The sequence below is a fragment of the Elgaria multicarinata genome, chromosome 3 (assembly GCF_023053635.1).
Source record: "Elgaria multicarinata webbii isolate HBS135686 ecotype San Diego chromosome 3, rElgMul1.1.pri, whole genome shotgun sequence".
NCBI classification, from domain to species: Eukaryota; Metazoa; Chordata; class Lepidosauria; order Squamata; family Anguidae; genus Elgaria; species Elgaria multicarinata.
In genome coordinates this window covers 45,752,898-45,774,779 of record NC_086173.1, presented here as the reverse complement: position 1 = coordinate 45,774,779, position 21,882 = coordinate 45,752,898, and the positions used below count along the sequence as shown (strand labels likewise).

Genomic DNA, 21,882 nt, shown 5'->3' with positions numbered 1-21,882 from the left:
AACGTGAATCAGGCCTTTGATACGAGGAATCACAGAGGGATGGGAAAGGTGCAGGGGCGGGTGGGGTGGGGGATCTAAGCAATGATGTTCAAGTAAGGAGCTGAAAAAATATTACAAAATCTTAATCTGCCCAGGGAGACCCTCTGGGGGAGGGGAATGTATCTTTCAAAAGCAGAAAGAAATTGCCTAATTAGATTTTTTTTTTTTAAAAAAAAAGTGGATAATTGCCTTCATGTGCTTTCAAAGGCAGCTTAGCAACCTTTTAATGTACGCATGCACTGTGTGTAATAGCAGAGCCTCTCTGAAAGGGGTTTTATACCTTCCCAAAGAGCGCCTGACAGTAAACCCCCAGCAATACAGATGGGGGCGTAATGGGCACTTGGGTGTCGTTAGTGAAAACACTATTCAAAGTTCGCTGGTCAATATGTGTTCACATAAAAGGGCAGCGTTCTAATATTCATAATCCCCAGGCCCATGGGGCCGGGTTTTAATGAAAGTCTGTACAGTTCTGGGCTCTGCAACATCAAACGCGGCAATAAAGAGAGAGAGAGAGAGAGAGAGAAAAGAAACCCACCTCCTCGCATATGCTGACAGGCAAGAGGCATAGAGCAAATGCAGAATGGGGAAAGGCACAGCGTAGTTGTGGGGATTGCCTCTGCAGGCCAACCTATCCATTAAAGGGGGGGGGGGCAAAGTCAGGAACATGCGAAAAACAAACCACATGCTGCTTGACGAGAAAAGCCCTGTGTTTCCACGAGAGACTCGTGCAAGGAATAAGAAACCGACGTGGGCTAAAGGAGCGCATACTGGTGATGGTCAAGCAACCCCTGCATGTTTTGAATGCAGCTGATTTGTGGAGCCAGCCCACTTTGCAAAATGCGCCGTGGCAGAGGGAAGGTCATCGATTAACACAGAGTAATTCCGTGAAACGCAGCCTCACAAGGAGGCATGGAGGCACTCAAAACACTATGCTCATCTGTACCACTCCTACGGTATGATGTCACTTCCAGTTCGGTTCACTGCTCTATTTTCTTTGGGGCCAATTTTCTGCACTGTTTCCTCTCACATGCAGCTGAGGGAGTTTTCAAATGCATAACTTAAAATGGAATGAGGGATCCCGACTGCAAAAGTCTATCCTGGGTTGGTGGGGTCAAGGGACATCCAAGGATTAGGTTATCTCCACTCGCCTCCTGAGGTGGCAAGGATCACATGTCTACTGATCTTTGAAGGACCCCTGGTCCCTCAGCTCTGCCTCCAATTTCCAAATATGGCTAAGCTTGAGATGGAACACTGGAGGAGAGACCATGAGAGGACAGAACAACACAGCCGGAAAATAAACCCAGCAGACAAAAAGCATCCCTCTGGAGGGCCAGGCAACTGTGTGGAGTGAGCAGAGCAGGGCAACCAGGTAAGGAAGATGATGTTACATGAAGGGCTGAGGTTGGATGCCCCCATCCCACAAACCCAGAATGGACTTTCATGGTAAGCATCCAATATTCCATTCTCTGGTTAGTGGAAGGAGGCACCTAAAGATCGGGTAATGCCGAAGCTACCATCCTTTTAACTGGTTGGCTAAGGCCTCACTCTTATCTGGGAAGGGCCATGCTCTGGAGAACTTGTCTCCTGAAGGTGGACTCCACTGCAGAGAACTTGTCTAGTCTTTGGTATGAACGAAGGATTCAGAGTCCTTGATAAAGGAACAAAGGTGGCCTTATACTAAGAGGGGCCCCAACTCTGAGATCCTTCTAGCCAATTTGATGGTGACTAGGAGGGTCGCCTTGAGACGGGAGCTGGAGTGGGATGATTCACAGCGACTCAATGGTATGTAGACTCCAGGAAGCAAATCTGTGTACCACCAGGAGTGCTGCACCTCAAAGAAAATACTTCAAATGGGAGTTGGACCCCAAGAACGGACCCTGTGGCCTGGATAGGACCAACGTCAATGCAGAGGCCTGCCACAGATCTGTTATGCCACAGATTTAAGTCAAGTCCTGTTTTCTGGGAGGCCAGAGCATCGGTTTTTGCAGAAACCAAAGCAATAATCATGAAAGTACACTTTCCACCTGTTTTTTATAAACTAGTTAAGGTTGAATGAGATGCTCTGCTCCTGGGAAGAAAGGAGATCAATGTCGCCCAAAGGTTATAATCTCTGTATCAGCAGGCTATGGACAACATCAAGATCTTCTGATGGATGCACCTGAGGTGGCGTTATTGCTGGGTGCCCTAGACCCTAAGGAGAAGAGCAGGGGCCCAGGAAAAAGATCTGATATAGCCCTCAAAAATGTCTGCAGCTCTGTCTCTTAAAACCTCCTCATAGGTTTTCACCAGGGCTTTTTTTTTTTTGGACTAAGGATCTTCTAAAGAACAGCACCTTGACCACAAGACTTTTCCTAGAGGCCTAATCAAGTTACACAAATCTCTTTCATTTGAAGCCAATCCTGCTTAAAAGTCATCTCTGCAGCCATAGTTGCCAGATGTTTCATTTGGCTCAAGCATTAGAATACAGATACTCTAGAGCAAATTTGGCCTTAGTCTCCTTCAAAGGGGCCCATACTTCTTTAATTTTTGTAAACCGCCCAAAGAGCTTCAGCTGTGGGGCAGTATGTAATAAATGAAATCCTTTTGCGGAGGATGCCCTAAAAGACATACTAATAAAGACATAGAAAAGACAACAAGAGAGCTATGCCATCGCCCTACAAAAGGGATGAAAAAAGGCCCTAGAAGTTTTCCTTCTTTTCACAACAGAGGATTTTCTAGACAAAGAGCTGGCAGGTCTTTTACACCAGCCTGGAATTATCACCAGGCCTGGCAGGCATTAAAAACAAGACACCTATTGGATAAAGCCAAAGAGAGGATGGCACATTTTTAATGACAGCTGGCATAGCATAATGGCTAAGAGACAGAGGTTCAAATTCTGCCCGTCAGGATCTGATCGGTCTCCATCCTCTTTGTCAGAGTTGACATTCAACAATTCAACACTTACAACATTGCTGACTCTAATCCCCTTGGGTAATAAGGCAGGGGAACTAGGAAAACCTTGGTTAGAGTCTTCTGAAGAGTGTAAAGGGACTGAAGGTTTAGAGGTTGAAGGGCTTTGTGCTTATGTGCCGTTTGTTGGCTTTGCCCTTAAGTCTTGTTGGAATTCCCCTTATTACTTCCCTTAGATCTCGAGGGAATGAGGCACCGGAGGTAGAGAAGTGGATTTATCAGAAGAGACCGGGACTTTTAGCTCTCTTTTGGGAGACAGAATGCTGTTCTTATTGCAAAAGTTGGTCCATTTATTTCACTCCCAAAACCACCCTTTTGATTTCCTTAATAAACAAGTCCTTCTTAAAAGAAGAGAGTGGGCTGGGCCATGGCTTAATGGTGCTGGGTGAATGGAGGAAGGCTGCCTGTTCTGGTTCGGAGCCCAGGATGACCAAGCTGGTGAGAATGCATTGGCTGGGATAGGAGGCAAAGGGCATAGAGGTGCACCTGATGGAGCCAGGGCAAGAATTGCTTTCGTCTGGTGCTTCAACACACCAAGGGAGGTATAAATGGGGGAGACGCCTCCTCTCAATCTTGGATTAGAGGCCTGAACATGGCTGATTCCCAAGCCAGTTAAAACAGCCTCTCCTCAACGCAGACTCCAAAGCTCCCATTCTTACATCGTGTAGGAGGAGCACAGAGCTCTGCAGGATCAAGGAAGCTTTCTTGGCGGTCAATCTCCTGTGCCGTTTAGTAATCCCTGCCACTGCATGGTCTCTCCTGCAGTTGTTAGTCTGGAGGCTCTGGATCAATAAGCAAGTTGGGCTGGGTGTCAGCAGGATTGTGCATTGTGAGAAAGCGCTGGGTGGAGGAGGGCTAAGCAGCACAGCGATCTGAAATCAATCTTACATGCATGACGGATGTCATCTTCTTTTTCAGCACTGCAGGCTTGGATGTGGAAGAGGAATCCTTCCCCACTGGAGCCGTGAGGACAGAGGGGAGGGGGAAAGTGAAAGAGAAAGCTTTTTCTGTTTTAAGGGGGCTGAAGAAGACAGCTGAAGTTAGAAAACCAAGTAAAACGATCAGTGTTGAAAAAGGAGTAGTTTATTTATTTTTTTCAAATATTATATAAGAATACACTGGCATAAGTTTTATTACTAGAGATCTACCATACCAATTTTGCTCATTTTTCTTTTAAACTGAAACTTGAGGAGTGTAGATATGCAAAAAAAACCCTTGAAACTTCAGAAAAGTTCAAAGCTCAAGCTTTGGGCAGCTCAGGAAGGGAGAGGTGCGAGGCAAAGGGGAGGTTAATGTATACGCCCCACAATGTGCACGTGTAATAATGCTTCCTCCTGTGAGCTCTTAGAATGTTGGGCCAATGAAAGGACAGGCACAGAGTGTTGGAAAAAGGGCTGAAGAAAAGTCAGTTGGTGATAGTTAGACTAGGAGGAAGAGAAGCTGAGGAGAAAGAGCTGAAAGGGAAAAGAGCAAGAAAAATCTTACATCATGTGTTTTTGACTCAAACTTCAAGAACAACTTTTGAAAAGAACATCTTTTTTTGTTGTTGAAACTTTTGCTGGTTTATTTGTAGTACTTTTATTTTAAAAGTGTAAAGTTGTTCCAGTCGCAAATGGGCAAACATATTTTTATCCAATCATTCTCAGACTACTAGCCCCAGTGGCAACACAGAATTTGCACTAGTATAGAAAGAAAGAGCTGCGAGAGTAATGACTGGGTGAAGGCAGGGAAGGAAGCTGGAGGCAGAGTAGGATGATCAGGACTTCCTTAAAAGAACCCTGCCTTCTAACCCAGACCTTAGGTGCCTCCTTCCACCAACAAGAGAATGATTTGCGCATCTCATCAGTGGTGGCCAGGGCTACATTCCACCAATTCTACCTGGTGAAAAGGCAGCAATCCTGCCTATCAGATGAGTTCCTTGTGGCCATCAATCATGCCTCTGATACCTCAAGATCACACTACAGCAATACAGTCAGCATGAGGCTTCTCTTGAAAGCTATTCTGAACTTTCTACTGGAGCAGAATGGAGATATGCGATCAGAAGCACATTAAGCCAATGCTCTTCCATCCACACTGGTTTCCTGTAAACTGGACACAATTCAAGGTGTGGTTATCAGCTATGAAGACTTAAACAACTTAGGCCCAACATAGCTCCTCCCTTGTGTTCCTTTATGATCCCCGAGAGGCCCTCTTGTGTATCATGTTCAGCTAGCAAGGGCACAGAGAGGCCCATTTTAAGTGATTGCTCACCAAATTTGCAGATGACACAAAATTGGGTGGGATAGCTAATACCGTGGAAGACAGAAACAAACTTCAAAGTGATCTTGATAGGCTGGAGTGCTGGGCTGAAAACAACAGAATGAAATTTAATAGGGATAAATGCCAAGTTCCAAATCTAGGAAATAGAAACCAAATGCAGTTACAAGATGGGGGATACTTGGCTCAGAAATACTACAAACGAGAGGGATCTTGGAATTGTTGTAGATCACAAGCTGAATATAAGCCAGCAGTGCGATATGGCTGCAAGAAAGGCAATTGCTCTTTTGGGCTGCATTAATAGAAGTATAGCTTCCAAATCACGTGAGGTACTGGTTCCTCTCTATTTGGCCCTGGTTAGGCCTCATCTAGAGTATTGCGTCCAGTTCTGGGCTCCACAATTCAAGAAGGACGCAGACAAGCTGGAGCGTGTTCAGAGGAGGGCAACCAGGATGATCAGGGGTCTGGAAACAAAGCCCTATGAAGAGAGACTGAAAGAACTGGGCATGTTTAGCCTGGAGAAGAGAAGATTGAGGGGAGACATGATAGCACTCTTCAAATACTTAAAAGGTTGTCACACAGAGGAGGGCCAGGATCTCTTCTCGATCCTTCCAGAGTGCAGGACACGGAATAACGGGCTCAAGTTAAAGGAAGCCCTGGACATCAGGAAAAACTTCCTGTTAGAGCAGTACAGCAATGGAATTAATTACCTAGGGAAGTCATGGGCTCTCCCACACTGGAGGCGTTCAAGAGGCAGCTGGACAGCCATCTGCCAGGGATGCTTTAGGGTGGATTCCTGCATTGAGCAGGGGGTTGGACTCAATGGCCTTGTAGGCCCCTTCCAACTCTGCTATTCTATGATTCTATGAATTATGGTGCTCCCATCTCACTGAAAATCTGCCACTACATGCCTGAGTAATGTCAGGAACCACTGTAAGCCAGAAGGACAGGAGGAATAATAGCAAAGATATTTGCCCTGAAGGTGGATGGTAATCTAAGTGATGCTTGCAGCATCAACAATGGAATGTAAAAAAATTATTTAGAGTCTTTAGGTCTGAGTAGAGGAGTATTTCATAGTGTCCACTCTAACTATCTGCATATGCCCTGAGTAGTGTTAATTTGGATATTGTAGAGCTGGAAAAAATACAGAAAAGGGGAACTAAAATGATCGAGGGCCTGGAGCATCTCCTCTGTGAGGGAAGGTTACAACAGCCGGGATTGTTCAACTTGCGGGGGAAAGGAGGTTAAGGGGAAACATCCTGCTTAGGCAGGATTTCAGATTCAAAAGTTAAGTTAGAAAGGGGTGGGGAAATGTCATGCAATAATAATCTTCCCCCTTTTCTTTTTCTTCTTTTTTCCAGCTCTTAACTGCCCTGAGCTTTGAGGAGGGGGCTATTCACAAATGAATGAGAGGATGAATGAATACAAAGCATCAATTAAACAAAGCAAAACCTCCTTTTGCTCAATTTTTATCACATTGTAGTCTACATGTCTAAACACTCAAAACACGTCATCAATGGCATGAGAGTAGCTCAAATACATTTCTCAGTGTCGCAAACGAAAATTGTTTGGGGCTACAAAACTGGAAAACCTGTCCCAGCAGTCAAATGTGTAACCGCTCATTAGTTGGTAAAATCTGGAAGGAAAGCCGATAAGCAAGATTCTGGTGGTAACATGCACATTAGCGCATGGGTGGGGCATTGGAAGGGTTACACGGCTGATCCTCCAAAGTAAAAGGTATAATTTGTCTTCCTCTAAGGCAGCAAGCTTGCTCAATCCAAGAGTGGACAACTTTTCAGCCCTGAAGGCCACATCATAAATATACCATGAACTGGAGGACTATAGCTAATTTGTATTCTTCAGTTGCATGTAATTAACAATTTGCACGTCCTTTTTAGCAACCTGGAAGATATCAAACCACAGTCGATGCACCTATTCTACACACCGTTCTTTTCCTGAATTTAAAAGGCCACCTCTAGCCTTTTAAAGTTGTTGACAGAAATCATGAGAACTGCAACACAATACAAAAATAATGTTTATCCTGTTTTGAAATGTATTGTTGCTACTATCCAGGCAAGATTTGTTTAAAGAAAGATATAAACTTGGATTCTTAGGACCTTGTAACAAAATCCCACAGGACACACACATAAATCCCTCAGAGGATGCATTTGTAGTACAGTGCTGCCAAGCCATAATAGGTCAGATAATACCTAGTAAAAGCCAAATGGAATGGCAAATCCAGGCTGAGTCCAAGATCTATTGGGCTACAGAAGAGTTGCTTTCTGGTTTCTCTCTTAGTGTTGGGTTTGCAAAGAAAGAGAGAGGTTAGTAGCAGACTCCAGGAGATCTTTTGCCATGAGAAGAGGAGTGCAGTTTTACTTAGAGAACCTTAGCTTCAGAGCATGAGTTGCTACTCCATGTGTTTGATTTTATGTGCCTAAACCACATGAAATGCATTGAGTTCCATGAAACACTGATGCTTTGAAACTATCTTAAGATTCTCTCATTAAGATTGCCATCTAAAAAGGAGGGGTGCAATTTTAATAAGAAAATCTTAAATACTTTCAGAGCATCAATGGCAAGGAGCTCCATGTGTTTCATTTTATGTGCCGAAACCACAGGAAATGCATGGAGCTCCTTGAGCCACTGCCACTGATGTTCTGAAACTATCTAAGACTCTCTCATTAAAATTGCATTCCTCCTTTTTAATTGGCAAAAGATCCCTTTCTAGCAAAATTAAATAGCAAAACGGCACCCCTCCCTTTCAAAATAGCATTTGTGTAAGTAAGAAGGGGAGGGAGAAGGATTCTGTTGGGTGCTCATGAGCCACACATCATCATCATCATATTTATTTATTTGTATCCCACCTTTTTCCCAATACTGGGACTCAAAGAGTCTTTACAAAATTAAAACATAAACAATTAAAACATACAGAGATATACAAAAGTTAAAAATATAATTAAATCATCTATAGTATTAAAATATTTAAAAGATTAAAAGGCAAATGGCAATCATCATCATCATCATCCAGTGCATAAACAAAGGTCCATACTATTCCCAAACGCCTGCCAGAACAAAAACATTTTTGCCTGCCTCCGGAAATATAGCAAGGAGGGAGCCAGCCTAGCCTCCTTGGAAAGGGAGTTCCAGACCCTTGGAGCAGCCACCGAGAAGACCCTCTCCCATGTTCCCACCAGGCGTGCCTGTGATGGTGGCAGGACCGAGAGAAGGGCCTCCTGTGAAGATCTCAGGGCATGGGCAGGCTCATAAGGGAGAATACAGTCTTTCAGATAACCTGGCTGCAAGTCATATAGAGCTTTATAGGTCATAACCAGCATTTTTGAATTATGCTCGGAAACAGACCGGAAGGCAGTGGAGCTGTTGTAGGGGAGTTGTATGTTCCCTGTAACTGGTCAACACTCTGGCTGCAGCTCTTTGAACCAGCTGAAGTTTTTGAACACTCTTCAAAGGCAGCCCCACGTAGAGCATGTTCCAGTAATCCAAACGGGACATAACTGAGGCATGCATCACCGTGGCCTGGTCAGACATCTCTAGGAACAGGCGCAGCGGGCACACTAGCTTTAACTGTGCAAATGCACTCCTGGCCACCACCAAGACCTGGGCATCCAGGCTCAGAGCTGAATCCAGACCCAAGCTGCGAACCTGCATCTTCAGGGGGAGTGTAACCCCATCCAGCACGAGGTGAATCCCAATGCCCTGATCTGCCTTGCGACTAACCAGGAGCACCTCTGACTTGTCTGGATTAAGCTTCAATTTGTTTCCTTTCATCCAGTCCATTACTGCCGACAGACACCGCTTTAGACTGAAACAGCTTCCTTGGATTTGGGTGGAAAGGAGAAGTAAGGGATGTATAAAAGCCTTAGAACAGCATCACAGAGCGAAGAGTGGACAGTATTGTCAAGGGCTCTAGCATCTCAGAAATGCTCCCTCAAGACTGCAGCAGGAACACAGCTAAGGGCTCCAAAGGAACTGAGTAAAGCCTTCCTTTGCCTGCTGGCATCCTCAGTATTCATAATGATATTTCAAGCCACTGGAAAACAACCGCCCACACCCGTCCCGCTCGACTGAAAAGAAATAGGTGAAAAAGGTGCGGAAGGAGCGAAAAAGGCCAGGACTTGAGCTGAGGGTCAGCTGACACCTGGTGGTCCTGGCCTTGTGAGGTTGGGACTGCAGCTGTGCCCGGCTATAATTCCATCCACAACTTTAGTAAACAAATAATAAATAATTCAAACTAGTAAACAAAGCCAAGACATAATCACAGGCTTTGTCAGGGCTACAACTAGCTCCAAATTTATATCCCAGCCAAGGATATAAAGGAAAGGAACAAGAAAGGAGGCTCCCATAAATTTACATAACTTTTTAGCATGATGAATGGGTCACTATGGAAGCCCTGGAAAGTACACCATTAGCAGAGAGGGTGGAAATGGCACAGTTTGGGCTGCTGGGGCCCTTCCTACGGGTGGCCTGGCCAGCGCGATCCCTCGATCTCAGTCTTTGATTAGAGGCATGTGTAGTTCTAACTTAATTCACCAGGGGGCATCGTACACCGCTGCCTCTCCACTTCGCAAACCTCTACCACAACAGGACGAAAATGCCGACACCCCATCTGCTGAATTTTAAAAACCACCCCAAAGAAATACTTGACATGACAGCCATCAACTTTTGTTAAAAACCTACGTTTTATTGTTTAAGGGGGATACAGCCACTTTGCACAGATCCGAGCGCGAGGGCGTTTAAAAGGATTCCGTCAGCCCTTTTGGACCGGGGCACACCAAGAACATGGCACATACCTGAGATTTTGACAGAGTCCTGGTCCAATACTTTCTGGATTTCTCCTAGCGGTTTGCCTGGTTCTACAGCTTCTATTTTTCCCGGGGTGTCGTAAGTTGCCGATAAGGTGGTGTAGGTGCTAATGATCAATACTCCCAAACCGATCCATAGTATGATCTGTGCGAGAAAAACGTCAGATCCTTCAATGCGAAGTACAAAGAAAGGCAGAGTGCCCGGTGGGGTGGGTGGGAGAAGGATGGGGAGAAGGGCATTTGACATAAGCTTGAGATCTGGAGCCAGAGATTTGGCTGGCTATTTCAGGCCAATACGGCAACTTTGGCCTTCTCATCCCTGCAGCTCCTGGCCCTGTGTTCCCTTCTCATCGCTGTTCATTCTTTGGGCCTTCCTTCCCCATGCACAGTCCTCCCCCTGACCTTCTAACCCTTTCCTTCACTCCTCTGAACCACTCTTTCCCAATCTTCCTTTCATAGTATTTCTCCCAGGCTTCCTTATTTATTTATTTATTACATTTATATCCCGCCTTTTTTCCTCCAAGGAACCCAAGGCGGCATACATAATCCTCCTCCTCTTCTCCATGTTATCCTCACAACAACAACCCTGTGAGGTAGGTTAGGCTGCGAGTCTGTGACTGGCCCAAAGTCACCCAGTGGATTTCCATGGCTGAGTGGGGACTAGAACCCGTACCTCCCAACTCCCAGTGCAACACTTTAGCCACTACACCACACTGGCTTCCTTAGCCTGCTGCTTCCCCCGGCCCCCTTCTCTTCACTTCTTAAGCCCCTGCTCCTTCCTTACACCCTCCTGCCTGCCCTGCCCCTCTCTAAGCAACTCAAGCAACTCAGCCACTGGCAACGGGGGTCTCTTTTCCCTACCCTGCAGCGCGCTTTGTTACTTTTAGGGGCAGCTCAATCAACCAGAGGCAAAGGCATCATCAGAATCACAAAATCCCATAGTGCGTCACAAGATAATTACATCTTTAAATCGCACCTTTCACTGAACTCACTAACAGTATATTCCAGTGAAAATTAAGCATGTTCAAGAACTTTGGTGTTAATGGGGTTTTAGCGCAGTTCAGGCACATTGATTTCAAAAGAATTCCCCATACTTTCATTTGTTGGACTGCACAGTCTAAGGCAGGGATAGGGAACCACCAGCCTGCAAGGTGGTGGTGGGAGGCAGATATAGCCCTTGGGTAAGGGTGGAGATACAGCCCATGGGTGGTGACAGATAGCAAGCACATATGTAGAGACCCACAGAAATGTTCTACCAGACTTTAATAGGATCTGTGAACAATAAGCCCCTTACCTTTCCTACCATCAATGTCTCCAGTTTGCCCATTGTAATGTTGTGTAGCCTACTAAGTTGGAAATACCGAGTTGGTATTTGAGATTTGGGGAAGGGCGGAGGAGAAAGAAAAGACAAGAGACTGTGCAGCCCCCTAGGCCTCAGAATGTCTGGCCATTGTTGAATGAAGCAGAACAAGAGTGGTATGGGAAAATAGGACTGTCGACATATATGATTCCATCAACTGGATTCTTGGCAGCTGAAATGTGCACGGATGGGACGGCATGGCACTCCACCTAGCTAGTTTGTGCACAGAAACTGACGTCAGATGCGAAAAGCCTGATGATCTCAGATTCTGCTCTAAAACAACAGAAAGTTTCTGGTTGTCACAGTTGTGGGGGGCTTGGGAACAAGGGAACAAGATGTGCTCATGACTCAGAAATCAAAAGGTGTGAGTGCAGAAAAGTGCAGGAAAAGGCAAGTAAAATGTTCGAGAGGCTGGAGCATCTCCCCTATGAGGGAAGGTTACAACAGCTGGAATTGTTTAGCCTGGAAAAAAGGAGGCTAAGGGGAGACATGATAGAGACGTACAAAATTATGCATGATGTGGAGAATGTGGAAAGGGAGACATTTTTCTCCCTTTCTCAAAATACTAGAACCTCGGGTCATCCCATGAAGATGATTGGTGGGAGATCCAGGACAAATAAAAGGAAGTAGTTCTTCACACAGCGCATAGTTAAACTATGGAATTCGCTACCACAAAATGCAGCAATGGCCACCAATTTGGATGACTTTAAAAGGGGGTTGGATAAATTCCTGAAGGTGAAGGCTATCAATGGCTACTAGTTGTGATGGCTATGTGCATAAGCCTGTATGCACATAGTGGCTGGGGAACATGGATGGAAGGGTGCTGCTGCACTCGTGTCCTGCTTGTAGGATCCCGGTCGACATCTGGTTGGCCACTGTGTGAACAGAGTGCTGGACTAGATGGACCCTTGGTCTGATCCAGCAGGGCTCTTGTGTTCTTAGGAGTTGTGGTTTCCCAATGGTCAGAAGGAGGACTTCTCCACGGGTCTCTCTTCAGTCCACTTCCTGGCCTAACCTATCGGCTCTCCAATGCCCCACTCATCTCTTCGTTGCTACTATATTAATCTCTGTCCTAAAATATTGCAAGCAGAATCAGGATTATGTAAATGTGTGCAAAACCATTTTAATTTGCATGACTGACTGCAGAATTTGGTTTCAGAATCGGAGGGTTGGGTGGGTGTGTTTTAGATGTAAACATTTAGACTTCCTGGTCATGATAGAGCAGTTTCATTGCTTGCACTGAACACACACACAGCACTTTGATGTAAGCTATCCCTTGAAGTTTCAGTAATTTATGGGATACTGGGTAAGGGTGATCAGCTGAGCAGATACACAATAATAACTGATAAACAATATGGGCATCAGGAACGTTTGCCTCGCTTGAGCAGCAGAGCTGCCAAGCTCCAAATGAAAAAAGGTACTGGTGGAGAGAGAGAGAGGGGTGGGGGAAGCGGGGGGATTGTTGGCTGACAGTGAAGGAGATTTAATTAAACTCTGATGTATTATTTTTACCTAGTTAATCACTGTAATTGTCACTGCAAGGGCTTTACATGGAACCTGGTCTGCATGTCAACGATGCCACTATTACAGGTGCTGGGAGAACCGAGCAAGCGTGTTAAAAAAAAACGCTCACATGCACACACAAAAAAGCTATGCCAGTAACGCTGGCCAGAAGGTGGCAAAGCAGTCAGTAGGGATGCAGAAAAGGGGTCATTAAGGCATAATGAAGCTTTGCTATTTGTCCTCCCCTGCCTCAAAGGGATATTAGAGATCAAGCAAAAGAACGGTGTGTTAGAACAGACGTCTTGGGTATTTGGAAAAAGAGAGTCACCTGGAGGAAGTGCAAGGGGACAGGCACCAATCCTCACTGCAGAGAAATGGCAACGATCAAGTCTCTCCTGTCACTATCACCTGGGAGACGGACCTACCCAAGTGGATCCCCCTCTGAAAATCACCTCTCTCACTGATCCAGGGAAAGCCCCCCCCCCCCCCCCGAAGACCTAGCACTTCTTCCAGGATTTCAGGGTCTTGTTCGTGTCCTAGCAAGCCATACTCGGCCTTCGTGGGCAGCCAGTTCTTGAGATAAGCAAGTCTACTTGTCTGATCATTAGGGCTGCTGCTAATGCTATACAGGCAACATTGTTTAGTGCGCAGCTCTATCTGAGCCTTGCCAAGCATCAGACTCGCTAACTCGCCAGAGGTACAGGGCGCTTTGATATTCTGCTTTACAGCTCACAGCTTCTCAGTACAGCCTGAAGCCACACTGACCCGTATTCACAGGCAGGCATTTCCTGTGCTCTTCCTTCGGGGAAAACACTGTCGATTAATGACAGAATAAGCAGGTATAACAGACAGAAAACAGGGAAGGCTGCAGAGTGTGCATGGGGTAGAGGTGAACAGGGCAAGCAGCAAAGCTCTTCACTGAGGCCAGGCCAGCACAAAGCCAGATGGCAATCAGTTATAGACATTTCACAGAATTAGCTTCTGCAAGCAGTTTCTCACAGATTTTATTGGGGGGAAGAGATCTGGAGGGCATCAGATGGAACGTTCTGCAGTTCAGAATTTGTGAGAACAGGTGGTCCGCCCAAGGAGAAAGGGGAAGACACTTTGAGACAGAGATTGGTGGGAGTTGCTCGTGAGAAAAAAAAACACCAAGATCCAGACAGAATAGAGAGATCAAGGGTTTGGACTGCTACTGGAGAAATGATCTGACCAAAAAGAAAAGAAAAAGATGTGAATTAATTGAAAAATAGGGGCAGGTATTAATCCATTCTGAAGAACCAAATATGGAATTCAAAAGAGTTAAACATCCACAAGGATGGAAGCGATGGCAACTCTTGGTAACTATCATCACAGGACTCACAAAAGAAACCCAAATCCTTGGACAAGGTCATGGAGGAAAAGGCAGGAAAATGGTCAACCATTCCTACCAAGAATGTGACTTTATGAGTGGGAGTAGAGGAACAGGCAATATCCTGCCAGGCTCCACACATTTGGAATTTCTGCCCTCAGCACTGACCTCGTCCGCTTCCTGCTAGTCTGAGGATCTGAGGCCTCTGCATTGGGGCATGAATGAAAATAGAATTTTTACCATCCGTCAACGAAGAAACTCAGAGAGGAAGAGGAGAGAATTTCTGCAAATGGTTCCTGAGGCAGCAAAACAAATTTGCAGAAGAAGCTCGTTCAGACTGTTCATTTTTTTTCCTCATTAAATAAACAGAACAATTTTATCACTCTCGGTGCGAATGGTAGAGTGGAAAGAGCAGGAGGCCAGTCTTTAGCATGGGACACAATGTCCTCCTTCAGAGAGCCAGAAGCCTTTATGGTAGGCTTATCAAAGAAAACTTTCAAGGAAGCATGTGAATTAGCATTTGCAAGGCCGCCATCTTGTGCAGAAGTAGACAAAATGGGCTACCTTCCCGGCCGCAAAAGCCTGTTAAACAAACATCAGTCCTCTCTGGCATTTGACTGATAGCCCTGGCTTGTACCTCGGGATCTGATTTCACACAAACTAGCTTTACATAGTTACTGACTCAAAACCACCTTTAGATGAGCTCCTGATACAGGTTGCTTGGATAGGCGATATTTGCTCTCATGTGAAAATCCTAAAAGAACAGTGCATGTCCCGTGCTTGTTGTGCAAGTACTGTTTATAATACGTAAGAGACCAAAGAAGAGGGGGAAAGGAAGGGGAGACATCAATTCACTTATTTTGAGACCTTGAAAAAAATGTTCCCTATCCCAGGATAGAGGAAGGCAGTCCTGACTTTGAATCGTCACTGTCATGCCTCTCAACCAAGCATCAGCTCTGCCCCTGTATGCTCTGAGACACGACAACCTCCTGGTATAAAACAGCCAAGGCATCAATTTAACTCTTCTGTCTAAATCATCTGCCTTGCTTTAGACCTATTGATGGTTAAAATCTGCATTCCAGAATCCCAATACCATTGATATTTCAGCAGATATTTATGGAAGTTTCCTTGGAACATACAATTTTATACTTTGGAAATTCATCTGAAGCGCACTACCCAATCAAGAGACGTACATAAAATTATGACATAGCCATCAGCACTCAAGTGGCTTATGTGTGTGTCTTTCAAGGGGCAAATGTTGGGCTATCAGAGATCTATACTTATGGTCAAAATAAACCCTGAAATGATGCTAACAGAATAGAGGAGTTCAACGTAGTGTAGCATATAGAGTACTGGACTGAAGGCAAGGAAGATCCAGGTTCATATCTCTCACCAGTCATACATTTCACTGTGAAAGACCTGTGGCAGTCACTACCTCCCAGCTTAACCTACCTCCCAGGTTGTTATGAAGATCAGGGCAGGGGAACCATGAACACTGCGCATAGCTCCTTGAAGGAAGGGCAGAGTGCAAATTCAATAGAAAATAAAAATAAAAGGAACATAGCGAGCTGCCATACACTACGTCAGACTACTGATCCATCTAGCTCCATATTGTCTTCAATGACCAGCAGTAGCTTCAAACAGGGATCTTCTCCAGCCCTACTAGGGATTGACTATGCAAAGCACGTGCCTTGTCAGTGAGCTACAGCCTTTCCAAAACATAGGAAGGTGCCTGACACCAGGTCCGAATATTTATCAAGCCCAGTAATTGTCTATGGACTGCTAGTAGGGGCTTGCCACCTGGTCCTTTTAAACAGACATCCTGGGGATTGAACCCGTGACCTTCTTCATGCAGAGCAGGTGCTCTACCCACTGAGCTACAGCCCCTTTCCCTTAAAACAAACAACACATTCTCAAAAATAGAAGTGAATTAGGATGTTTGATTGTTGAGTTTTCAGCTTGTAATTATATCAGGAATTGAAGCCAGGCATCAGGGGTTTGCTAGTTTGGGTGTGCTGGCTGCACCGTCAATAATATTAATACACCGGAGAAGCCAAATAAAATTAATTTTTTCCTGTGGGGAGGGGTTTAAATTGCACTGTTCCACATAGCAAAAAAGAAAAGAAAAAAGCAGGGTGCAAGCACGACTGGTTAACATCCAAAGAAAAGCCATCCATGCACATGTGGAAGGGAATTGCGTATGAGCAGCTAGAGCGTTCGCTTCTGTTTTTGCTGCTGCTGCTGCTGCTGCAATTCCCACTGCTAATAAGAGAAGCCACTCTTCTGTCCAAAGAGCAGCTTCTTTCTTCAGCAATGAGAAGTAGCAAAATAGAAAGCAGAGCTCTGGCAGTATGTGCTATTCTCTCCTATGCGTCCCTGTCCTATCCTCTGCGGGAAATTAACTTTATTTGGCTTCTCCGGTGTATCAATCCCATTAAGTACGGAGCCAGCACACCCAAACCAATAAAGCCCAGATGCCTGGCTTCTGTTCCTGACACAGTCAAAGCTGAAAACTCAATGATCTTTGCAATGATCAAGCATCCCATCACTCACGTCTCAGAATCTATTCTTCATAGTAATGTCTTTGGTATTTTCCTAGCCTCGGTCAGCGGCTTAAATGACAAGCATTCAACATGGCTAGAGGCCTTCAGCCAAAGGTCTGGCAGGCTATTTCAAATGAATGTGTGACCTTCACCCTTCCACACTTCTGCAACATCCTGCAGAATCGCACCTTTCTTCTCTTTCATCTTTCCCGATATCCCTTCTCTTCTCACACTCCTGCCCCTGGCCTACAACTCACTCCCAATCTTCCTTTCACAGAACCCTACTTCTTCCACCCTTCCCTGGCATGCTTAGGGCTTTCCATCTGCCATGCACCTCTGCAGGCTCAGAGCAGTTCAGCCAATGGCAACCAGAAGCCCTTCTGACCGCTCAGACCCTCCGAGACAAGCAAGGCAACAGAGCCAACCCCTGCCAGAGGCTTCAACACCATCACAAAACCCTTCAGCCCCTAACAAAATATGGATTGCCAGAAAAGGATGGCAACCTCTCTGGCATTGGTTAAGCTATCCTGGAACCTCGTGTTCCTCATCCCCTCTGGAAAAGCTTGACTTATTCATTTCAAGAAGCACCCCTCCCTGCAAGGTCAGGCTTTCTGAAAGGGTTAATATCCAAAAAGCCCCCCTTCCCATTTGCAGGTGACAGGCCATTAAATATAATGGGGATGACGAGGCATCTGCAGGCAATGAGCAGAAGTGACCTCAATGGAATAAAACAAAAAATCTTCTCTTTTTCTTGAGCTTCCCGTAACGGAGGCAAAGTAATTAACAAGATGGCTGTGAGAGCACTTAAATAAAAATAAAGGAACTTTGTCTGCTTCTGTGCCACCCATGGGTTATAGCGGGGAAACTGTCACAGAATGACAATGAATTGACGCAGGTATTTGGGTAGGCTGAGGTGTGAAGTGAGGCCAATGTCTGACGGAGCCATTCCCAGACAGAGAGTCTTCGGGGCTCATGGTTCGGGAGAGTGGGAAGTCCCCCAGGAGACTTGAGGAGAGATCAGCAGCGTTGAGCGCAAAACACCGAAACGTTGGATACAAAAGCACCAAAAGGGAGAGAAAAGGGAAAGAAGGGCTTCCAGGGTCAGAGAATGAGAGACTGACATGTTACAAAAGGTAACATTTCAGTGCTGCTTCCCCAAATAAAAACCTTGAGCATCACAGATTAATTCATATCGAAACCGTTGTGTGTCTATTCCCCAACCCGCAGCAATTGTCTAAAAACCATCAACACCATGGGGCTGCCTCCCAAGGAGCTTTAGAGTTGGAAACAGATGCCCTCATCCAATGCTGCATTTAACCCAACCAATATCCTGGCAGAACGTATTTCCAGCCTTGCTGAGTGAGGCATTTGCTCCCTGCCCTTATAAATCCCAAATTTCCCAACCTCTCTCATAGTATTAAGCACACGGAGTCACTCAACGGAATTGGTAGACAGTAGGCTCCAAGCAGACAAAAGGGATTGCCGTTTCATACAATCCATCGGTAACTTATGGGGTTCACTATCTCAGGATGTGATGATAGTCATTAACTTAAATCAGCCTGTCCCAATCTGGTGTCCTCCAGATGTTTTGGATTTCAACCCCATCAGCCCAAATCAGCATAGAATCAGGATCAGGAATGCTGGGAGTTGGAGTCCAAAACATCTGAATGGTATCAGGTTGAGGAAATCTGCCTTAAATGTTGTTAAACAGGTCTGGCCTCCATGAATTTGTCTGGCAGTGGGTATCAGCCATGATAGCCAAATGGAACCTCCATGTTTCAGAATCTGTATCGTTCAATCTTATTTTCTATTATCAGAGAATGACCATGCTCAGGTAGCCAAAATGGAAGAAGACATTTGGTCATTGTAGATTTGTGGGAACCCTGAGGTTTGCATAAGTACAAATTATTTAGAAAAACACACACCCAGGGGGACCCCAAAACAGCCCAATGAGAACTCAATGGTGCAGCATGTTGAAAGACTGAGAGGACAAAATGGAGTGACTGGAAAGTAAGGAGGGAGAAAGAGATACATAGAAATAAAAAGGGAAAAAGGAGAATCATCACATTTTCTGGATGTCATTTCATGGTTAACGCTGAGAAAAAATTAAAATGTCCCCATGGATGGAAGCTGGAAAAATAAAATATTTGTATGTAACTGGGACTGGGCAGCAGTGTCCACAGTCCCACCCAAAAAACTCTCCCAAAGGTAGTAGCAAAGAGAAGAGTTACTCTTCTTTCTAACTCAGTTCTTATTTAACATTAATGTAAATTCACGTTCCAAAGTAAATGCAGTTCATTCTCCATACTGCAGGTTGGAAGGGGGTTGGCTAGGAGAAAGTGGCTTATGACATCTCTGCAGTGTATTCAGTCACACTGAATACTGCGGGTCAGCTCTGAGCAGTTTACAATAAACTTGCAATGTTGCCCAATTGTATTAGACCCCTACTGAAGATTGGGCTGAAGTATACCATAACCAAGCAATGCAAATCCATTGCTTTCATCCCTAGAGTGCATATTGGTCTGAGAGAGCAGAATGCAACAACCCTATGATGTCGTACACTCTTATGCCACAATTGCAGGTTGGAAGGCTGTGCTGAAAGAGTTGCTTACAGCAGCCTTGCAATGGAGTCCACTGTAAATATTGCAGGTCAGAGGTGAGGCTGCGGCTGCTTTGGATTCCCAGTCAAAAAAACCCCCCAAACCTCTCAGGTTGCAGTAAAGGTCAATCTACTTAAATTGCGCCTTCAGTCCTCATACCGGGCCAAATCAAGCACTTAATTGCATGCAGAAACCTCACGCTCTGTTAACCTGCATAGAGTCTGGCAGCACTTTTAAATGTTCAGCAACTGTTTTAAAAAGTTACAAACGGAGTAGGACCCAAAGAAGCTCATGGACTCTCATCTGTGATGCAATCTTTTGTTTTTCAACTCCTTCAGCCACAGGCTCAGATAACAAAAGCACGTCACAGGTATCCTGCAACATGTTGTGGGTGTCCCTGCTTGTAACAGCAAATGCAATTCTCCTAGCGCCAGTCCCTATGAGGCCAAAATGGCCCTATCCAAGCACAAGAGGGAGGTATCAGCAAGTTTGAGGGAACCCCAAGGTTAACAGAAGTTTTTTTTTAAAATAGGAAAAACTCTAAAGGGACACACACACACACACACACGGCTACAGAATGTGTAGTCTCTGTTTGGGGCAGTGGGATATGGAGTATGGTGGAAAAGGGACTAGCTGATTAGAACCCTGAAAGGGGGGCACCCTATACTGCAACATTTTATTGCAGGTCCCACTTGTATATACTAATAATAAACTCAGCTGCTGAATTATAGCAGCTATGTAGCCAAAGCAGGTTTTCTGAGAAATGAGAGGGAGGTATTAGCATACTTGGGGGAACCCCAAGGTTTGTTAAAAAAAAAGGGGGGGGAAACATCTTTGGGGGGGAACAAGGGGGGCAAATAAACCCCAGTCAAAATACCTCATTGAGGACTGAGCTTGCTCTGTGGCCACAGTATGCCAAGTGTCTATTCCTAGAAGGGGTCAGAGGGATAAAAAACTGGATGTGTAGATTAGAATGGAGTATCCTGAGAAAGCATGGCTGGCTAGCTGGAATACTGACTAGGAGCACTCCACACTGCAACATGTACTTACCCACCAGATGGGTAACCACAATAGGAGGATTTTTCTTTTCTTTTTTGCTTTGATGTCCTCCTTATGGAATTCCCAGACTGGCCACTGTTAGAAACAGCATCCTGGGTTCGATGGACCCAGAGTTGATCCAGCGGGATTTATCCTTAACCACTGGTTATTTTGTTTAATCTTAGCTGCATTCACATAAAATGGTAAAACAGAACTGCTGAGGGTTCCAGCTTATCAGTAATAAGGTGCCTTCTCCTTGATCCCTCCTGCTTAGCTCTGCCTGCAAGCAGTAGCAGCTACACTATAGTAAACAGGACCTTATCAGCCTTAGAACTCTTAGTATTATTTCCAGGCCCAGGCCATGGCTTGTTGCTCCTCTAACAAGCCAGGATCTACAAGCCACCCCCACCCACCACCCAAAAAAAATGGCTTTAAATTTTGGCTTGTTAGAGGAGAGACAAGCCAGGTTTGGACACAACACTAAGCTTTCTATGGCTGGTATGCTCCTGGTTACAGTAGAGTAGCCACTCCTGCTTATAATGAACCAGGAGCTATCAAACAGCGTGCACCAGCACACTTGCTCATTACCAAGAAGCAAGAATTCTCAGCAATGGCGAGTTACTGTTTTCTACACATGTGGCCATTGTTTTCAGAGCCTAACTATGTCATAGTCACATGTAGCATTTGCCCGACACGCCCTCCCCCACTGCACAGTGCCCACGGGAGGGGGTGCTTTAAACTGGAATGGGGGCAGGGGAAAGGGGTGCTTCACCCTTCTTTCCCAACTTAACCCTTCTCTGTGAACTCTTCCCTTAACCCATCTCTGTTTATCTTGAAAATCTGGCTCTGGAATCACAATGGTGCTTTACAATAAAGAAGGGGCAGCTGGGCTAACATGATGCACAGCTACAGTGTAATGTGTAGCTTGACCCTCAGTCATTATGGTCTAAAACTGGTGCCACCTGTCAAGTGAGCAATGCAACACAGAGCCTTTAGAAGTGTATGAATCTAGCTGCTGGTGATGGTTGGAAAACTTGGGATTCTTCAATGTAAGCTAAGAGTGAGTGGAAGTTACAAATGCACGTATGAAAGAAGGGCCCAAGGGACCATGCAGGAGGAAAGACTAAGCATGTACTGATCAAGCCTCACATCAACCACCTTTTCAACTCCGGATGTTTAGCATACACTGCCATGTATGTCCAGCTTTTGTGCAAAGCTAGAAATGTGGACCTTTTCAAAGGAGGTTAAATAAAAGCCTTGAGGTTCTGCATTTGCTGCTAGGTGCTAAGGAAGATATCTAGACTTCACACCATCTGAGCATGAGGATTTCGATGCCCACTGCATACTTTTCCACTTACCAGGTGCAAAGAAGAATCACTGACTCTTTTCTTTTTATCCAGTTGTCCTTTTCTCTCCCTGCCCC

At 45.3% G+C, this 21,882-nt stretch overlaps 1 protein-coding gene across 3 annotated transcripts in view; it reads right to left on the bottom strand.

The window, feature by feature from the left end:
• SLC38A10 (solute carrier family 38 member 10) overlaps window positions 1-21,882 on the bottom strand; it is an 82,749-nt gene that overhangs the window by 21,018 nt on the left and 39,849 nt on the right. For all 3 annotated transcript variants that reach the window (XR_010025184.1, XM_063120095.1, XM_063120096.1), the window contains exon 11: window positions 10,056-10,212. Coding sequence is in view for 2 of the 3 variants with exons in the window: in XM_063120095.1 (XP_062976165.1) it covers window positions 10,056-10,212 (157 nt within the window). In the remaining variant the exon portion in view is untranslated. The remainder of the gene's footprint in view (window positions 1-10,055; window positions 10,213-21,882) is intronic.